Consider the following 20,187-nt stretch of genomic DNA (forward strand, 5'->3'; position numbering starts at 1 on the left):
ACGTACTCTGTTTAATGACAGACTTGGTTCTGTTCCAGTGGATTATTAAAAAAATGTTCTGATGAAAAAAGCAGCTGTGTTTAAAAACTACAAAGTCCAATCAGAAAATTTAAAATTTTTGGCTGTTTTTTCCTCTTACAGTCCCTTACCAGGCAAATATACACATACGCACAGTCACTATTCAAAGTAGAGCCTAGTAATCCGTTGTTGCTTAAGTTTCATGATCTGCCAAACACATTATTGTAGGTGCATTATTGTTGCTCTGTGTTTCCGTAGGCGGTCTTATTTGAGATACCAAATAGCTTAATTTTAACACTAGTCCTGTAAGTTATACATTAATTATTTCTTTTCAATATGACCACCCTATAACTTTAACAAAGACAATTTTTTTAATACTTGTCAACAATTTACTGTAAAAACAGCAAGGTGACTTATAAACTGTCAGTTATCGTTCTTCCATGTGCTAAATTATTGCTACATGTTTTCGGAGCTCCTAACAACAGTGCTGGCGAAAGGACATCAAATGATGCTTAGAAATGTGATATACATTTTCATTTCACACTCCATCAGCTTTTACAACTAGAGCTCCATGAAATGCATGAGAATACTTGGCTAACAGCCACATCTACTGAGGTGTAAAATAAAGATCAGATACCTTTTAAAAGGAGTTTCTTTTTCTTTACTTGACTAAATCAGATGTTGACCTTCTACCAAAATATACTGACAATATTCAATACATCTACCCATCAATGGATTTTGAACCTTTGGACCCAATTTTGAACTGTCTTAACAGACATGAAATGAACGAATACTTTTTAAAACAGCTTTGTAAAAGAAAATAAACAAACAGATTCATCCTTACATTAAACTAGGGAGGAAATACATTGAACTATATAATTTCTGCTGTTAAATCTTTTCCCTTCTAGTAAGTTCTTTCCGGATCTCACACCCTGGAACAAGAAACAAGCTAATTACTGCCTTTACAGTCAGCAAAGTAAAGCTATGGGCATCAGAAAAAAAAACAACCCCCCCCCCAAAAAAAAAAACCCCAAACCCCAAAACTTTTAAATTCAGATTTCAGTCTGTCAGAAAAGATTAAAGCTTCATACATACATAAAAGGAAAACTATAAAATGATAACAGATACATAGCCTGGAATCATTATGCTTGAACAGCTGCTGTTTTACTAGTGTAGTAAAGCAGAAAATGTCTTTTACTTACCTCTGTTAGACCAGAAACTTCTCCTTTTGCTAATGGTCTGGTGATGGATGCAGTGTAAACTCTGGCATCTGACACTGGTTGCCCCTTCATAAAATGTTTACCAGCTTCATAAATATTCACTTCTACCATCTTACCCATTAACAGAGGATCCTTTGGTACAAGAACCTTTCAAATAAAGACAAAGACATAGTTACTGAATACCATGAAGACCATCAGTGTCTCCAGCCAACCAGTAGCTCTCTAGATTCACCTATAGCAGGTGTTAGGTGTCCCACTTGGAGGAAATCATCATGAAGAACTTCAACAGTTTTTCCCTGAAGTCTCAAGATGTTCATGACTGTAAGAGTTCTAGATTCTAGGCTTCTGCTGAGCTTCCTAACAATCTTTTAAGACAAGAAGACATCTTTGGCTTTTAGAGATGAGAAAGCTGAGGCTAACTGGAACTAAGTGGCAAATATAAAGCCATGATCCTAACGCTGAGTTAGGATTACAATGCAACTAGATCACAGTTCTTTCTATATAGATTCCTTTGAGCAAATTTAAATTAGGGAAATTAGGTAATTAACTATCACTAGGCCTGTGATGTCTGTAAATTTTGGTATCCCCATATTTAAAATGTCAGTAACAGTATTAAATATAAATCCTCAGGGACACAGATGCGGATAAATGATTACTACTTCAGAAGAAGACAGAAATTAAGTGAAAATATCTGGGAGGTACTGTGAACAACCAAGAAGCCAGGCTCGGCCTACATTCGAACATTTTTGTGATGTAAGCACTTGTTGGGGCGGGGGGGAAAAAGCCATACTACTAAGAAATTAAGTTTTGCCAAGAAAACCCCCAGTCTCAACTGCTGATCTGGCAAAGTATTTGGTAAGTGTAGACTACTTCGTTCAATGAACTAGTTTAAACTGTATCACCAAAACCTCTGACAAATTTAAGTTGCATTTCTGCCAGGAAGTCTGCCAACATAGCTCTACTGATGTGGCTTTACTGGAAAACCTTTTAAATACAGAAAAGCTTCAGTGAAGAGAGAGTATCGAGTTAACAGAACATGGCATCAGGACTCCAAACTTCATTTTCTAAAGTATAACACAATATTTAGTCACTCAAGAGTGATTTTAAATCTACTACCATTACATTTACTAATAATAACGTCAGTCACCTAGCACCCAGTCTTGTGCTTACCTGGGTAAGAAGTAGGATATTACCCTTGTCAAACATGTCACTTATAGGATTTTAGGGAAAAGATAAGCATTTTGATAATGGAAAGCGTTTTTTTCCAACACAAAATTTAAAATTTCCAAAGTTATTATTTGTATTTAGTATAGTCTTTACCAGTCCCAGTCAGGAGCTGTATTAGGTGCTATACAAAAACATCATGAAACATCAACACTTTTTCACATACCACTTTCTGTTTAATTAATCAAAGTTTCATGAAACAACCATTAAACACTAAAAAGCCCCAAGCAAATTCTTTTTAATCTCTATATGGTGAACCATATTCTTCAAATCTGACTGATAAACTACAAAAGCAAGAAACAATGATATACAAGACTTAAACATAGGAAAAATAGTAATTAGTGAACTAGATATCCAAGAGTAACAGATATTTCAAAAGCAGTAATATTACTTAACACGAAGCAAAAAAAATTTAAATAAATGCTTTAACATAATATGGGAGTAAAATAAAGCACTATTGTTTGACTACACAAGCAGAGTCATCTTCAACAGCCTATCATGATAGGACAACTGAATAACTAAATGTAGCAAAACCAAAGTCAACTGTAGGCAGCTCAGGGCAAGAAAATGAAGAACAAGCCAATTGCAAAACCAGAATGAAATACAGATGATTCAGAGAAGGCTATTTTATTGGCTTTCAGCAAATAATCTGCTTTTGAGTAAAAATAATGATTTTGTGAAATAGATCCTGTACTTCCACCCTAGCTCATAAAGATTATGTTTCTGTGTGAAAAGAACCATTTACAGAAAGTACCTAGGAGGAAATAAAACATCTCGGACTGAAGTGTTAATATAAACAAGAGAAGCCTTTCTTTTCCACCAAGATCTTTTCTGATCTCTCCCATTGTTAGAAATTAATCTTTTGGCAAATTGCATTGCCTGAAAGGATTTTCTGAAAGATGTATGGAAATTATCAAGATTAAACTATTAAGAAAACAATGTTCTGAGACTTCACGAATTAAAATTTCTGTAATAATGAACAGTGTTTCAAACCATTCAAATAATGTTCTCCTTTGTGAGATTTTGCATTTGAACTAAAAGCCACATATATCCTCCACATGCTATATATCCAAAGAATTACTGCATATTTCTTAACATGATTTCAGGTAAATTATATTTACAATTTGATATTTTGAAAGTTACAACACAGAAAGACACAAAATTTCTCACAAATAAGTCCAGATGGTCACACCTTTCCTGGAAAGGGTATCTTTCTTTCTCTGCTTGTCTTTGCACTGTGGCACACTGTTGCTGACATTACCAGAAAGCAAAGATAAAGCAAAAAGATGTTATTTTGTTTATTTTACAGTACCTGCTCATAGAAGCAATTGTGAGCGACATAGTAATTGGAATCAAAGGATTCTTCTGTTACCAGAACCCTCTGCCTCTCACCAACCTGCAAAATAAAAGACAAGAGAGAGGCCTGAGAAAACAAAACCCACAAATGATGTTCTGAAGAGAACTGCAACCGCAAACAAACACACTTAGCAGAAATAAACAGATTCTCTTCGGAAATTCAGTGTCAGCAAGGAAGTGGGGTGGAGAAAGTCTTAATTCAAACAGTCTAAAATTGTCAGGGTGCGAGGTTGCAATTAGGGGCTAGAACTGTAGTATTGTAATGGCTTAACACAGAAAGCCAGTTCAGACCTGTAAACTGATTTTCATTAACACAATAACAGAAATAAACATGTTAGATGTGCATGTGGTCCATCACTGCTTCATCCGATTAATCAAAAAACTCACCTTCAGTATCAAATTCTGCAACAACCCATAGTATAGGTTAAAAAAAAATTGCAAATAAAACAACACTAAGCAAGTAACTGTGACGCTGCAGAACTCATAGATACCATCAAGCTAATCCATTTGAGCTGTTTTTTTTCCCTAAAGACACAATTACTGTTTACTATGATAGGGCATCTTTTCACCCCATCTTAGCGATATCACTGAGCTGTACTCATGACACCACATTAATATCCATGGCAGCACAATCAACACAGAAATTTCCATTGTATATTAAAAAGACTTAGTGAAGAAGTAACTTTTTAACAACTCATAGACACAACAGTACTAAGCTACAGTATATTATTTATATGTCCCAACTTCTATATTCAATGACATAGTTCAAAGAAGGCATCAACTGTATTTCACAATTCTGTCAAATGAAAGACCACATAGAAAACCAGTTCCAGTTAGTTGCCATGTAGGTATAAATCAGGATCTGACTCTCTGCAAGTTTCAAAATCATCTGCACAACACCTTTTACTTCATCCATTACTGAGTTGTATAATGAAGTTTAGCTCTGGATTTCTGCAAAGCTTGAAGGGATATTTAACTCATATTTTCAGTCTAAGCCCATCTCCAGTTGCTTCATCTAAATGTACCCTGGATTTTTTCCAAGCTATTTGACAAATGTATTCTTCAAATTACAACTGTCCAGCAAGCTAAATTAACATACTGCTTTTATTACTGTCACTATCTCAAGCATCAACAACATGTTTTCATATTTTACTCCAAACTTTCAATATCCGTGAGCAAAAATTGAGTTCAAGACCCCTCTTGGAAAGACTTCCTCCACACCCGAGTGGTGGCTGTTATGCAGAAGATTTGAGGACTCTATCATAAGGTTCTTGTGAGCTAGCAAGAAGATGCAGATTAGATAATGATGTCTTCAGTCTTCAAGGAACAAGCAGTAAAAGTAACATATAAGATTTTTACGATTTTCTCTCACAATTAATGACAAAAGGAAAAACAGGTAGAAATTAGGACACCTGGGATCTTCCCAAAGGAAACCCTGGAGAACGGGGGGGATGGTGAGCACCCAGGTCCTCTCCCAAACTGCAGTTACAGTATATTTCCTGGGATCACAACTGTGGGGTACACAGCAGAAGGGGCGCAAGCCCTGAGTCACAGACCTAGTGACAGAATCCTCATAACAGAAAAGATATATATATTTTTTGCATACTTCTAAGGGGTGTTTAAGAGCTGTTTATAGCATATTTAAAATATATATCAGTGTTTCTCTGGGAAGCCTGTAATTACAAACAACAATACACACAGTATATTTAGGTTCTAGTAATCTAAATCCAGTGTAACCATTTACCATTCTCCTAAATGCTACGGTATTTTTTTCTTTCAAAAAATAGTTATTCAGTTCCAATCCCCAGAGGAATTTTGCAGATGCATGTCAAGAGGGTACTGGAAATAACTATGCCAGTAACAAGATTACAGGGAAAGTTTCCTCTGAATGGAGAGGTTTTGTTTTTTCTGTGATATTTCAGACCATAGCTTTTAAAATCACAATCCAGTATGACATTGTAGTGCTACAAAAGGAAGTCTGAGATGTCGTGCAATGTTGTGAAAAAGAGGAGGAGGTAATGTTAGTTCATCAATACTCACCCTTGAGGAAACACACTACCCCTGTCTGGCACTGAAAATCACCAAAGCCAAACAGCCAGCCACGTTTCACATTATTTATCAATACCGTAACTTAGCAAAACCGGCGGAAAGCAATACTAGGTCTGTAAATCGTCCGCAGTTGTCTTGTGGCTCCCTGCTTCTCTCTGGTCAAAATATTCCACCTTCTGCCTCCATGCTCTCTATGAATCCCGCCTGTGAGATACTCCAAACTACATGTGCTATCTTCATATTTGCAGATGACAGTGGCAAGTATGTTATGCAAAAAGAAATAAAATAAAATAAAAAATAAAATAAAAAATCAAGGGGGAGAAGAAAAGAACACCTGTGTTGGGTCATTTGATACACACAGTGGTCTCTTCAGACGCACATTGCCGAGTTTTCTGCTTCCGTGAGTGCAAGGAGCATAAATGGGTTTCTACATCCCAGCAGGCTCCACAGAGTACTTCTGTGCTCAGAATTTCTTGGTGAGAGGCAGAAATCAGGAGGAATGAATTCAACCCATAGCAGCAAGCTTGTGGCACTAACATCAAGTACAAGTACAAAGGAGCAGAACAGCCCATTCCCATTTAGGACACATACACCTGTACACTCACACCCACTCAAAAGAAAACGATACAGCCTACTATGATGAGCGCAGGTAACCTGATGTTGTTCATTTTCTTGAGTTACTGGGTTTGTAATGTTGGCCAAGGCTGACCTCAGAGAAGAAGACAGTATTCAGATATTTGCAGACTCTTACCATAATGACAGAAAAGGAAAGTTCTATTTAATGAGTTAGGCCACTGGGTATTCATGATCTACAACACTAATTGGCTACATACATTTGTAAGAGAGAAAATGACTATCTATCCTGCATCCGAGCATAATTAAAAAGAAATGTAAGTACGCAGAATGCGGCTTTGGTATTGAAATTTGTTCAAGAAGTGGAATATATGTCGTCATTCCTGCAATTATTCCCCTGGGATCTGCAAGTGCCTAAGTTTCACCTCTCTCAGAAAGAATTTAAATATGCAGAAATCAGACACGATATCTAATAACAGTCATAATTATAATAACCTTTGATGATTTTTTTCAGGCATGTACCAGCACAAGTAATTCAGGATCTTATTTGTATTCCTGTTCTTTCATCTGCTTCCACAGGTATGCAGGAGTTTTGAAGCTCAGGGAAGGGCAATTTCGACAAAGCATTTAGAACAGCACAAAGTCAGCACTGGCATCTTCGCTTCAGAAAGGCTCCTTTAGAAGCAGGATTTCTTTCTTTCTGGAGGACAGCATGAAAATAATAACGGAGGACAGTGAAAGACTTGCCTGGCAACTTCTCCCACCCCAAGACAAACTGGTGGCATTGTTTACACAAAGAGAACTTGTTTTCACTGAAAATATCACAACAAGCACTACTAGTCCTATCACCTCCTACACTGCAGCACTTGCCAGGTAGTTTGTAAATCTCCTAATTTGCAACCAAATCATTCACGAACTTGTGGTTCATTTTTGTTTATCCTACAGGAAATTCTGACATGACAATTCTGTAACTCAGATTTTCTTCTACTGAGCATCATAAAATGCAATTTTTCCAGCCGGCTGGATTTCTAAAATGAATAAATGCTAAGAAATGTCAAACATCTTTCTGGGCTTCAGTCAAATTAGGTTTGGGTTTTTTTTAGCTTTTTCCCCCCCTTTTTTTTAAACCAAAGCTGACTGAATCATGTACAACACCAGGCTGATTTTAAATTCTACAGTACTACAAGTGCAAAAGACTGACCCTATTTGCATGTTTTGACTGAATACAGCTATGTAACATCAACAGTGGCCTACTGTAATTATACTCAGATAACATATAGCCATAATCTTTTTTTAATGAGAACTATAACTGTTCAAACTTGACTCATCATTTACTACAGCCAGAGCATGTTGCATGTGATTTTTCTCACTGTTTCTATACCATACCTGTCTCTGACTTTTTTCTAGTTTGGTTTTTAAAAGACTCTCTCTTTGGCGAAAAAAAATTTCTTTTTAAAGTAACTGCTGCATTTCTATACTTCTCCCATAAAAAAGGCATAACGCACACAAAGTCATCTCCACTGATTTAGAAACCATAGCCAAAGCCTCCTTTCAGGCTGAATCAATGAGTGATCAGTGTTGATGGAGGGTGGCTTAGTTCTGACCCCAAAGATTATGGAGCATATTTAGTGGCTACATATATCTATGTGGTTTTGAAGCCACATAGAAAACTAGTTTCCTTTTTTTGTTATTTAAATACATCATAAAGCAGGCAATAGAAAATACATATTGCCACAATTTGTGTGGGTATGTTTTAGCAGATTATTCTGATATACAGAATATTTCTGATAAACATACATAGTTTAGCCTTTACTAAGTATAACAAAGCTTAAGCAAAAGTCATTTAGAAAGCCCTCATTCTACGGCAATTTTAGTATGCTTTCCTTCTAGTTTTTCAGTGGTGTTATAACTAATACAAATTTTTATTAATTATGCAGGTGATGTATCCTTTCCTACAGCCTTGTTGAAAACAATTGCTGGACCTATTTTTCATGAATCACAATAATTCTTAAGTAGTTGAAGACCAAATTTATCAAAAATCATAATTAAGCATTCTCTAAGCCTTCTATTTAGACACTTCTCCATCTAACAGAAGCCTGGTTGTGCCACAACCCCTCTGTAAAAAGGGCAGTTTCTACAGACTTATCACACAGTCTCAAGTTGATGATGCCAAAACATCAATTTCCACTCTTTCCAAAGTGTCTTTGATACCACTTTTTTTTTTTGCTATTCAACACTGTTCCTCCAACATTTAGGCTGTACATCTCCCTTTCCGAAGGTAGTACTAGAGGCTCTGAATGGACTTGTCTCAGATTTTCTCTACAGAGTTGTTAGTGTTTTAAATGTGGAGATTTGAAAGCAAATTTAAAACTTTTCAACAACTTAGCATAGTAATTTTTATGCCATCATAAAAATAATGTTGTACAATACAGCATAGATGGCTTGTATTTTACTAGGGCTTATGCTACTACAGCTGCCCAATTCCAAATGTGTAGGTTTCTCCTTTTATTGCTTTCTGTGTTATATTTTGTATATAGTCCAGTAAAGAAGTGCAATAACAGAATAATATTAATATTTAGGGTTTTACATCATGCAAGCATCTATCAGATTAATCTTTACAACGCTAATCTGGCCCATTTTGCACCTGAGGAAAGAAACAGAGTGGTGGAATTTGCCACATGGATTTCATATATTCCTGCTTCCCCTTCCAAAATCCTGACGTCTAGGCAATGCTGCCTCAGTACTAAAGTGACGCTACTTAGCGAGGAAAACAAAGTTCTAGATCTCTTATACAGATCACAGAGCTAGGTATGAATTACAAAATAAACTATTAAAAGATAGAGGATTTTACTAGTCTCACCATACAAACCAGACTTTTGAGCACTTAAGTCCAATGTGGCTATATTTTGTTATTTCGTACTTGCTATAAGTCAGTGATTTTCCCTTACTTAAATCATTCAGATTTTTTGCAATCTTGGAAACAGTGATGGATGATCTTCAGTACTTAGCTTTTACTAGAGAACTCCAGAATCCCAAGCAAAAAGCACCCAGTATTTGTCAAGATGTCTCATTTCACTGCTAACCAATAGAGCTGCCTTTTTCAAATCACCATTATTAAACTGTCGATCTTTAAGCAAAGCTGCAGGAATTTTATTTTAAAAGAATTACATGAAATGTATGATTCACAATATCTAAACAAATTGTTTTTTGCTTTTTGGTTTTTCTTTTAAACACAAGCTTCAGACATACTGCCCTTTCCATAGCATCATTCAAAAATTCGGAATGGACACAGCCAACAGATGCCCACAGGATAAACTCTTTCAACCCTTTGCCAGCCTGGCTTGAGGCCGTGCAAGCAGGAAGGATGAGGTATAAATTAAAGACAGCCAGCTCTAATAGTACATGTTCATCATAACAAAAAAAAAGTGCCTCTGCCCTTCAGCAGTGGGCAATACATCTCATTAAAACAACAACTATTTGGTCCCCTTATGAATTTGTTGGAGCATCAACAGAGGAGGGGAAAAGCAGGGGGAGAAGGAAGCGAGGGATGGAGGAAGACTGCTTCTGCTTTCTTGGACCATTGCTCACGCTTCAGGGTAAACAGATCCTTTCTATTACTGTGCACCTGCATCTGACTGCTTCAGTCTGTTTTGGTCCCCTGCTGTGAAAATGTAGCTTCTTCAAGCACATACAAGCCCTGCCATGCAGCTCAGAGGAAAATTATACTGAGATGTGAGTGGTGACCTAAAAACGACAACTGGTCCTCAAAATATTTGATTCCTTCTAAATTCTGTAAGTTTATGTTTTTCTTCTCTCTCTCTCTCTCTTTTCATTGCTTCACTTGTCTAGAAAAGCGGTAATAAAAGCGGAGTGTTGACAACTCTGTCACACTACCTTTCTGTTATTAACTGTGTACAATATCATAAAAGGAAAATCAGTTTTCAGAAATGGGAGCTATATATTGCCTCTTAAAGCCATCCCTCTCACTTTCAGCTCTTTCTGTTGTAAACTTGGCCTTGAGTAGCAAAAGCCCAAGGTCAGATAGCAGAACAGGCTTCTATTCTGGATCTGGCACAGCCTTGCTAAGGGACTCTGGATATTACGTTACGCTCTCTCAAACTCAGTTTTCACATGTGCAAAATCTAATTCTAATACTTACACAACTCACAGAATAGAGACAAGAAAATTGGGGAAGTTGCTATAACAATATAAAATAATATATGTAGATTTGGTATTTGGAACCATCACGTCGCATGAACACTTGAGCAAGTCTCTTAACCTAACACTGGCAAAAGCCACTTATTTCAAGTTATCTTACAAATCTCATAAAACTGTGTGCAACACTGTATAGACAAAGTCTGAATGAAATGATCTGTTCAAAACAGGAAAGGGAAATATTTGAATAGGTAAAATATTTTTAAGTCTCTGTCTTCCTTGCATACCAATAATAATTCTCAAACGAAACAAAAAATTAGGCAAAAAGTCTGGCCTAAAGAAAACTTGACATTTTAAAACAAAATATAACTATAGGAAACTAACCATTAAAGCTGATCTTCTACAACAGAGGATGGAGTTTAAAGGAATCCATATCGCATAGATTCTGGTGGCATTGCATAAACAGGCATTTGGGTTTTTTTATTTTATTTTATTTTATTTTTTTATTAGCTAACCTTGTGGGGAAATGAGGCTACCAAGCTTAAAAATATGGTGGTCTTTTAAGAAAATGATATCTTTTCAACTTCCTCTCTGAAATTATTTAAAATTACTTAAGATTGGCTGTTATTGTTGGCAGCAATTCCTTAAGATGCACTGCATATTTCCAAGTGCTTTGAGCACAATATGAAGTGTCAGTTGCTAAGGCAACAATATGCAATTCCTGCATTGGTGATTTCTTTTAACAGCCACATAAGCCCAGACAAGTAGTAGTTATAGGAGAATTTACAAATCTTCATCTTGGTAAATACCCTATCAAATAACTTGTCCAGAACTTGCAATAGAAAACTGTTGTTTTCTCAGACTAAAGTCTTGTCTACCCTACATAAAGAAATAACTGATAACAAAAGCCTTCACCAGTGGCTCTTTTGCAATGGTGCTGGTGTAGCACAGATTAATGTATATAGCTTTCAGTACAGATTCAGCATTATCAAATGTTGGAAAGAATTACCAGCAACAATAAAATGTCCTAACGTGGACATCACTTCATTGCTTCACAGGCAGAACGGCAGGTTGCGACCTCACAGACAGCAGAGAGCAGGAAAGAGTCGGAGTAGGTGAGAATACTGGATACAAGAAAATAGACCTCAGTGTGAAAAAGGCATTGACTCAACTCAACAGTCATTACTGTCCTCACTGACACAATACTGGAGTCCCTACAGTAACACTGGATGCCTTCAGAAGAACTGTAATCTCTAGCCCAATATTTTTGAATTAAATACATCAAAAAGACTCCTCCAAGAAGATGGGCTTCTTTCCAAAACTTCAATATAATTTTTCTGCTCTTCCTGCAACTAAAGCCAGTATTCCCCATTCGTGTCATTTGACAACAAAGGAAAAGCAGATGGGAGAAAATAGGAAAAAATTAAGCTCCAAAATGACTCCTCTCCCCATATCCCCAAAATGCAACTCCTGCCCAAAACAATTCACTAAAAGCTCTATCAATATATTTAACAAAACATAAAATAAATAGCAGATAACTTTGCTGGAAAATATTTTAGTAACTTAAAAATACAAAATGACAACACTACCTGAAAGAGTTAAAAAAGCATGAATATGTATCAGCTTTCTTTTCAAAAGAATAATAAAATTCCTTTTGCATACATGAATCACAGGCTGCTAACACAAGCATCTGAACATGGTCAGAGGCTGATAAAGTTAATGAGGCTAGAACAATGACATTATTTTCTTTTATTTTGAAGATAGCCAATGTATGATTAGAAATTACACACTTCAGGTTTTTTCTTCTATTTAAGGTAAGGTAAGGCCGTAGAAAGACTGAAACTTCTAGTTGCACTATGCTGAATGACAGAAATATCATCAAGGGCTTAAAGTGCAAACAAACTGAATGATTCATTAAAGAGTGATAAATGTGATATGACTGAATATGTTGTGTAGAATTTAAAATTCACTACCATCGAACTAGCTGCTATGCATTTTAATATCCTTTAAAAGTATGTCCAATAGCTATTTGCATATAAAATAGTTAATGAAGATAAGCATGTCTTCATTACTTACTAGAATAATAATTCTGACCAGTTCTTTTATTATCCATTGAAGGAAGTTAACGGAGAACAGTTCAGTAAAATCATAAAATGTATCACTTCTATTCTGGAAGGAAGGAAGAAAAAAAATTTGATTATGGACTAAGGGCTTTTTCCTAACATCATCTTGTTTATATTTACTTAACTCTCAAGCCTATCCATATAGTTATCATAGAAATCTCAATTGTGTGCTGTTGTAAATGCCTCAGCACATAACATTTTGCAAAGCTGTGAAAAGAAAAAGGAAAAGCAAACCAGGAATGTTCTATGATATCAGAAACAAATATGCCAAACTAAAGGCCTCACTACTTTGTAAATAAGTTCACTTTAACAGCACTGCATGCAACCTTCTCTTTAAAAGTGTCCTTAGCTAACAAAGCCAAAAAAGATATACTAAAAATTGAAAGGTAGTAGGGGTTTCTCTCAAACCAAAATGCAACATCTTATATTGCAGTTTGAATTTTAACACAGCAAAAAGTGCAGGAAGATGTAAATTTTTAATTGTAAGGCCATTCATTATTAAGATGGATTCAACAAGGGACATGCTGCAATCTGTAATGCAAGTTTTAAAACTGTAAGTCTTTCTGAATACCTAGTTCTATGAAAAATTAGAGAAGATGACAACATTTTGGCTGTAGTTCTATGGGTCCCTGACATCAGTAACCAGACTAGATGGTTATTACGTTCTCACCTAGCAGGTTTCAAATTCCAAACTCAGTATGGTATACTGGTTACATGACCAATAAAACAAACAGAGTGGTTAGCACACTAAACAATACCATAGCTACACAGGCATGTAACTTCTTATGGCGCAAAGTCTTTGTAAACAGAAAAAATAACAGAAAAACATGTTTCTTCAGAAATTATGTCAGGAACAGACCTTTTTGGCTCTCTGTGTGGGTATGGTAAGAGAAACCATTACATAATAGATTTAAGTGTCTTCAACGTACGTGAAAATAGGAATTCTGAGGAATTTTTACACATTGCCCAAGAGCATTCAATAGTCAGGAATGGAGTGGGTCTGTCCAGCTTTGAAGTCCTTCCCAACTTCCTGTGCAAAAGGCCTCAAGAATAAAAGATTTTCTTAGGCCTCTGTGACAAAAGCATACACATGCAAACATAATGTCACAGAGGGCATGAAAACACAATTCTACAAAGAAAAAATATTATAAAATCAAGTTCTATTTATGGTCATTCCCTTTTGTAAGTAACCTGTAGTTAATCACAGTTAAAGTTAAATATAAAATCACAGTCACAGGAGACAAATTACCTTCATTAAAAGAAAATTATTAATGCTGGGGATGCCAGGCAGAAATCATTGTTATATTTCCACAGCTGCTGCCAACACTGTATTCTAATGTTGTCAATACCTGACACACAAATGTTCCAAAAATACATGGAAATACTCGATTTGTTTCTGCTGTTTGCACTCATTCAATCTTGGATCATATCCAGAGGTCAGTGGTGTACAGTATTTTATTTTCCTACCCCACCCTTGTTGTCTCCTCTGCTCTTCCTTTTTTCAGAGTACTACTTTCCTCATATCTGATAAGAATAAAAAAAAATCCAAGTAACACTAAACAGCAATTCCCTCTACCCACCCCTGCTCTCAAGAAAATCTCTTTAGCAACTTTAGATTAACAAGCTCAAGAAGCAGGTGAGGTTCTCTCCTCTCACCTACATCTCAATGAATTGCCCAACTCCTAAATTTATCTTACTCCTCTATCACACCTGGGCTAAGACAATTGCTCTTTTTATTTTCCATGAAAATTGCTCTGCTCCTGAAGGGACACTACTAATATGCTGCATAGGTGCAAGGTCCACCTTGCTGTTAGATAGCTGTACCGCTGTCTTAGTTTCATCCGCATTGAGATATTCCAAGCAATATTAACTATCAAAGAAACAAAGCTTACCCTTTTCCACTTTAACTTTCAAAATTGATGTCCTTTTCCCTTTTTACACCTCTTTGCTGCATGCCAGTAAGGGCAATAGGACAATAAGCAGCTCGTTTCCAAGGGCACAACGCTAGTAAGTAACTGCAAACTGCCTTTTAAATAATCGAGATGGGGCACAAAATGGGCCAGTCCTAAGACTTTTTAATCAATCTCACACTTTAGCAACTATGAAATTTCTGAAGTTCTGTATCAGAATCAGCCAGTCATCACTTGTGTGTTATCTCTTCATGTGAAAAGCTACAGAAAGAGCAAAACCTAATTTCTGTAAGGTGATCACACCAAAACAGGCATGCAAGACAGGAGAAAAGAATAATGCTATCTGGATTTCAGGTAGTGTTTCATGCAATTCTGAAGACAGAAAGTTGCTTGGCATAATAGCTATACTGGGCTGGGATGAACAGGTCTGTGCTGATGTACACTTACTACAGCGCAACCAGAAAATATTGCCAAGAAACCCATTAGGGGGTCCGCAGTGTTGTCAGAGGTCACTAAAAAAAAAAAAAAAAAAAAAAAAAAAAAAGGAATGAAACCTACTGTTTCAAAAAAAGAAGGCTCCTGTTAAACAATTTTAAGACTCTTTCTTTCTCTACGGTAAGAACATGGTAGAAATGGCACCACAATTTAGTTTCACATGATTTAGTTCACACATATATTTGACCTTTACAAAAACTAATTATTTTGATTAGTTGTAAATAATATAAAATTTTATCTGGTATCTCCTGCATCTGGTTGGCTCTGCATGTAACTGCACTGCAGTCTCTCTGCCTTTTCTTGATATAATGGTAAAAATGATACACATATCTGTGTGACACTCAGATTTCTAATGCTCTAGAAACATGACAGGGATTAGGTTAAATAGAGGGATAGGGGATGAAAAATTGTGCACAAATTTAATCTGTAATTACTGGAAGCTCTGTTTAAATCTTCATAATCACAGAACTCTGAAACAAAGAACAACAGGCCAACACATTTTTTTTCTTAATATTTCTCTAGTGTTTTTTAACATATTCTGTTTTTCATCAACAGTTGCAAAAAACTGAAAGACACGTTTTCTTTTTATTTATGCTTGGACAAAGTTGATATTCTCAGAACTAAGTTTCAAAATTTTAGGATGCAATTGGATTATAAACACAATACACTAGAGACTTGATTAGTGGTTGGAGCCAGATGATGACAATAACAGGATTAAGCAACATCAAGTCTCTGGATCAGTTTTGTGGAATTAAAGGGAAATATCATTGCCCCCCTTTGTTAATAAGTCAGTTCCACTGCTCCTGCACCAGCAAGTCCATCTAAGGCTGCCAGCCTCAGACACAGCAGTAATACCTTCCCTGTTATTTGCATATGGTAAATCCATTGCTTTCGCTACCAAAGATCAAATCTTAAATTTCAGTATAGGCAACGTCATCAGCCAAGTGCATTTTTGCAGTGTTTCTACCCGCCGGGGCAGGCTCAGCGACACTCCCCACACAAGAGGAGAGGCAGGGAGGCAGTGGTGACTCCTGCTTGTTTGCAGTGAGGCAGCCCAGGACCTGAAGGCAAGAGGCTATCCTGGTGGGGGATAGGATTTCGGCTGAAAGGCAGCAAGCAGAAACCATACCATGCTTTAGATAGAAGCCCTTGTAACAATCCCTTAAACTCAGCAGATGTTGGCTACTACCATATGCTACAGTATAACTTTTTGCAACTTTGATCCATTTTACGCAATTAGGGCAGGCTCATCTTTCTCCCTAGCTCTCCTCTTTCTTGCATCCTTACTTAAACTATGCAGGCACGTACACAGGAATATTTACTCCTCATACATATGTTATTATCAATAAACGTGCCTATCACAAGTGTTAGAGAATGCAGTATTTATAGAAAATAGATTATGGCTCACACATTTCTAGCTATTTGTGCTATTTCTAGCACATCCCTGTAATTCTAGTTCAGTGTAAATAATGTAACAGCTCTCTCACTGCTCCTAACATTCTTGGTTCAAAAGCTATTATGAAATGAAAAGTCTCCTTACCTAAAAGTAGTCATAGAATCAAAATCTTTGTCCAAGCAAACAGCAACCCTGCCCAACTTTCAAACCAATACTTCAGTTTACCTTTGATTATCAGCAGCAGCATCATTAATTCAACAAGAAGTTGGGCATATTCTTATATTCCTTTTTTTTTTTTTTTTTTTTTTACGAGGTGTAATCTTTCTCAAAAACATTGACTGAAAAAGATTACTAACATATTTGTCAAAAAAACCCATTTCACTGGACTCTGATACATCCCATTATACTTGAATGCCAATAGAGAGAGTGCATTCAGTTTTTGCCATGTTTTCTAGCGGGATTTTGTTAAGCTTAATCTCTAAAGAACGCATCCAGTAAAGGAACTATCTGTCCTTTTACTCTTTATACATACTCAAGGACAGAATTTCTTCAGGTATTATGAGATAACTAGCACATGAAAAACAAGGTCACATTTTTATTTGAAGTGCCTCTAAAATAATTTTTCAAGCTTTGTTATAAAAATTCTGACCATTTTGTAAAATTATGTCAACCTTCCTCCATACACCTTTAAGCTACAGTACAATGAAATAAGCCAGAGTAGGAGCCACGAGTGACACAAAGCTCCTTCTAGAGACACTGAAAATGCTGCCAAACAAAGAAGTTGTTCACCCTAGCAAGGACGGTTTCCTCTTATCAAGCCCAGATGAGAAGGCAAGGCACTTAGAGGGTCATGTCTGCTAGCTCATAGCAGTCATTTCATCATCTTGCTATAGGAGCCGATCCCTAATTGCAGTCAGTATTCACAAACGACACTACGCAAATGGATTAATTTAACGATTGAAAAAAAAAAGGGGAGGGGGAGGACTCAAAACAGAGGCAAAGAAGGTGAGGGGACCCGCTAAACCATGTAGCAATTTCTGCATCATATAAACACATGCCACACATGCCAATGCTAAGAAGAGGCCTTTATGTATCAGAGCTATGCCTTTTTGGATGGTTGGTACTGGTAATAATTGCTCATAGTTGATATTCCCCCTGCTCCAGGGTTAAAGAATAGGTAATGCCTCACTTTCCTGGAAATTATTCATGACCCAGCTTCGGTGAAGAAGAGGTTAGCCTCTCAGAGAGGCTGAGATGAGCTGTGTGATCCAAACTTAAGAGAGCATGAAATAAATGCAGAACCTGGCAGGGAGGATATGCCCTTCCATTCATACAAGGAGAAAAGGGATTGAACAAGGAAAGAAAGAGGCAACAAAAAAAACTGTTTAAGAAATGGATTGAGTAGAACAGAATATCTGGAAGTTTTCCTTGGAAAATACAGATCAATTAGCATTTTCTGCTTATATCTCAGGCTTCCCAGTGCATCAGCTATACATTATCGCATGGAAGAGAACATCCTTTCAGAGTCTGTTTATTGAAGAGTGTCGGGAAAACAGGGAGCTGCACAGCACTCGGAATCAGCTCTAGGCCTTGTCACATCAATGATTTATAGGGTGACACTAGGGAAATCAATTAAGTTCTCTATGCGCCCCAGTTTTCCCATCTGTAAAATAGGGGCAATCTGTCATTCAGGCAGAGTGCTTTTCCATCTTACAGCCTTTCTTGTGTGTTTGGGTGTTCATTATTTTGCTTCTACACTAGCAAAAGTCATTACAAGTCAGTCTTATGTGAATAAAATTTTTATTTTGGCATCAGGATACACCCTTTCTTGATTCATTTTAACTGTTTTGATTTTATATAACTTCATAGTACTGTATCTTTAGGAGAGAGCATTGAAAATATGGCACACAATGTGAAGAGAGTACATATTTTTCCTAAAACACAGATCCTTGAAAAAGCTATTAAAGAAATCTCATTTTAGGCACAAATAGAAAAGTCAAAGATAATGAAGTTAGGGAGCTTTGCAAAATTGCTAGGTATTGTCAGTTTAAATTATTTGACCATCTTGCTATATTTTAGCATTTCAACATCTAATGACTATTTAAGAAAACTGCTTGGAAAAAAAAGTAATTTGCCATAATACAACCTAATCCTCAAAGGCATCATGGGGAGAAAACAGTTATACTTGGGCTACTTGTGTCATGGATTTTCTGTTTATTCTCCAGTTTCCACAGAGTAGGAAATGTATCAGTTAGAAGGAATGGGCAAGTAAACCACTTGCTGAGGTTTATTCATGGCAAAGAAGAAGTATTTCTGTGGGGGCAGTGGTACTCTTCTCCTATTAATATGGGTAAGACCTACAATGCACAGCTTGTTTGGCAATACGCACACCACAGTTGCTTGCCTCTTTATATTACAATACGCTGCTTTAAAATGGGGTAAAGGATGAAAAAAAGTGAGGTAGTTCAGGAACACAAAGATCTAATCATTTAAGAGTCTGTCAGGAGGGCTTATATTTATGCAATCTTTTTGCCTGTATTAGGAGATTTGCCTTTTGCCTGTATTAGGAAACAATACATTTGACTTGTAAAACAGGATGTAAATAGCCAACAAAATGTTTTAAAACACAATTTCTGTTTCAGCATCAAATGCTGTGCTGTCTTCTTAAGAGGAGACTAGTAAGAATGAGATTGGCAGATACAGTAATAAGGATTGTTTTCTGTCCCTGCCACCTGAGCCCTCGCTTACACTATGACTTGCATGAAGGATAATGATATAACTGCTAGGTCAGCACAGAGTCTGATCCCAGTCCTTCCACATTTTTAAAATTCTCCAGCAGGCAGCAAAATTCTTCAATTATGGGAGGACTGGGAGATTAAATTAATGTGTTTAGATACTTGTCTCGCCATTGCAAGTGTAATCTTCTTACTGAGGACTCACCAGCTGCTTTGGGCATTAGAAGGAAAGTGATTATTCTGCCATGTATGGAATGGTGCACCAGATATTGGCTGAAAATAAAGAGAAATGATGGTAAAGCAAACATCAGTTTCTGGTTGTCCTGAATCCTCAGCAAATGGCAGATGACTCTGAACTGGCAAATCCTTTTATCGTTGCAGTTTTTACAGTGATCTCAAATCTCTCCTTTATCTGCTTGTTTGTGGCTTGTTTAACACAGAGACTGATGATCAGTGAAGCAAAAGATTTAGTTTGAAGGTGTCAGCTAATATCTACAACAGAGCTGCCACTGCTCTTCAAACTGGCTTTACAGATAAGAGTTGGCTGCCCACTGGGTTGCCACAGAAATGTTATTTGGGAAAATATCTTTAAGTGTTCACAGTGGCAATGGGGCTCCAATATGCCATGTACGTGTCCAGAAATGTTACCTAAAGTCACCGAGAGGCTAATAGTACACATATACTTTCTGTATACCAGATATTATTGCATTAAAACATTACTGTTGGGTGGTCTGATTTAAGCAAAACAAATCCAGCCATTTATCTTGGAATCATCTTTTTTTTTTTTTTTTTTTTTTTGTTCTTACACAGATAATCCCTTCAGTTTTGTCGCATATGAGGTACTTTCCATTTTTAATCCCACAGTGATATATTTTAAAAGAGAAATAATAGGTCTCTGGCCTCTGCAGACCTCAATTTAACTGAGTTAGTCTC

At 36.6% G+C, this 20,187-nt stretch overlaps 1 protein-coding gene across 6 annotated transcripts in view; it reads right to left on the reverse strand.

The window, feature by feature from the left end:
• Positions 1 to 20,187, reverse strand: part of CDKAL1 (CDK5 regulatory subunit associated protein 1 like 1) — a 450,247-nt gene that overhangs the window by 56,213 nt on the left and 373,847 nt on the right. For 5 of the 6 annotated variants that reach the window (XM_064506972.1, XM_026112679.2, XM_064506971.1 and 2 more), the window contains 2 exons: positions 3,775 to 3,858; positions 1,221 to 1,385 (listed from right to left, as the gene is read on the reverse strand). In XM_064506972.1, coding sequence (XP_064363042.1) covers positions 1,221 to 1,385; positions 3,775 to 3,858 — 249 coding nt within the window. Of the gene's footprint in view, positions 1 to 723; positions 951 to 1,220; positions 1,386 to 3,774; positions 3,859 to 20,187 lie in introns of those variants that run through there. The other variant, XM_026112698.2, reaches the window with a different exon arrangement.

Source organism: Dromaius novaehollandiae, chromosome 2 (genome assembly GCF_036370855.1).
Source record: "Dromaius novaehollandiae isolate bDroNov1 chromosome 2, bDroNov1.hap1, whole genome shotgun sequence".
Classification (NCBI taxonomy): Eukaryota; Metazoa; Chordata; class Aves; order Casuariiformes; family Dromaiidae; genus Dromaius; species Dromaius novaehollandiae.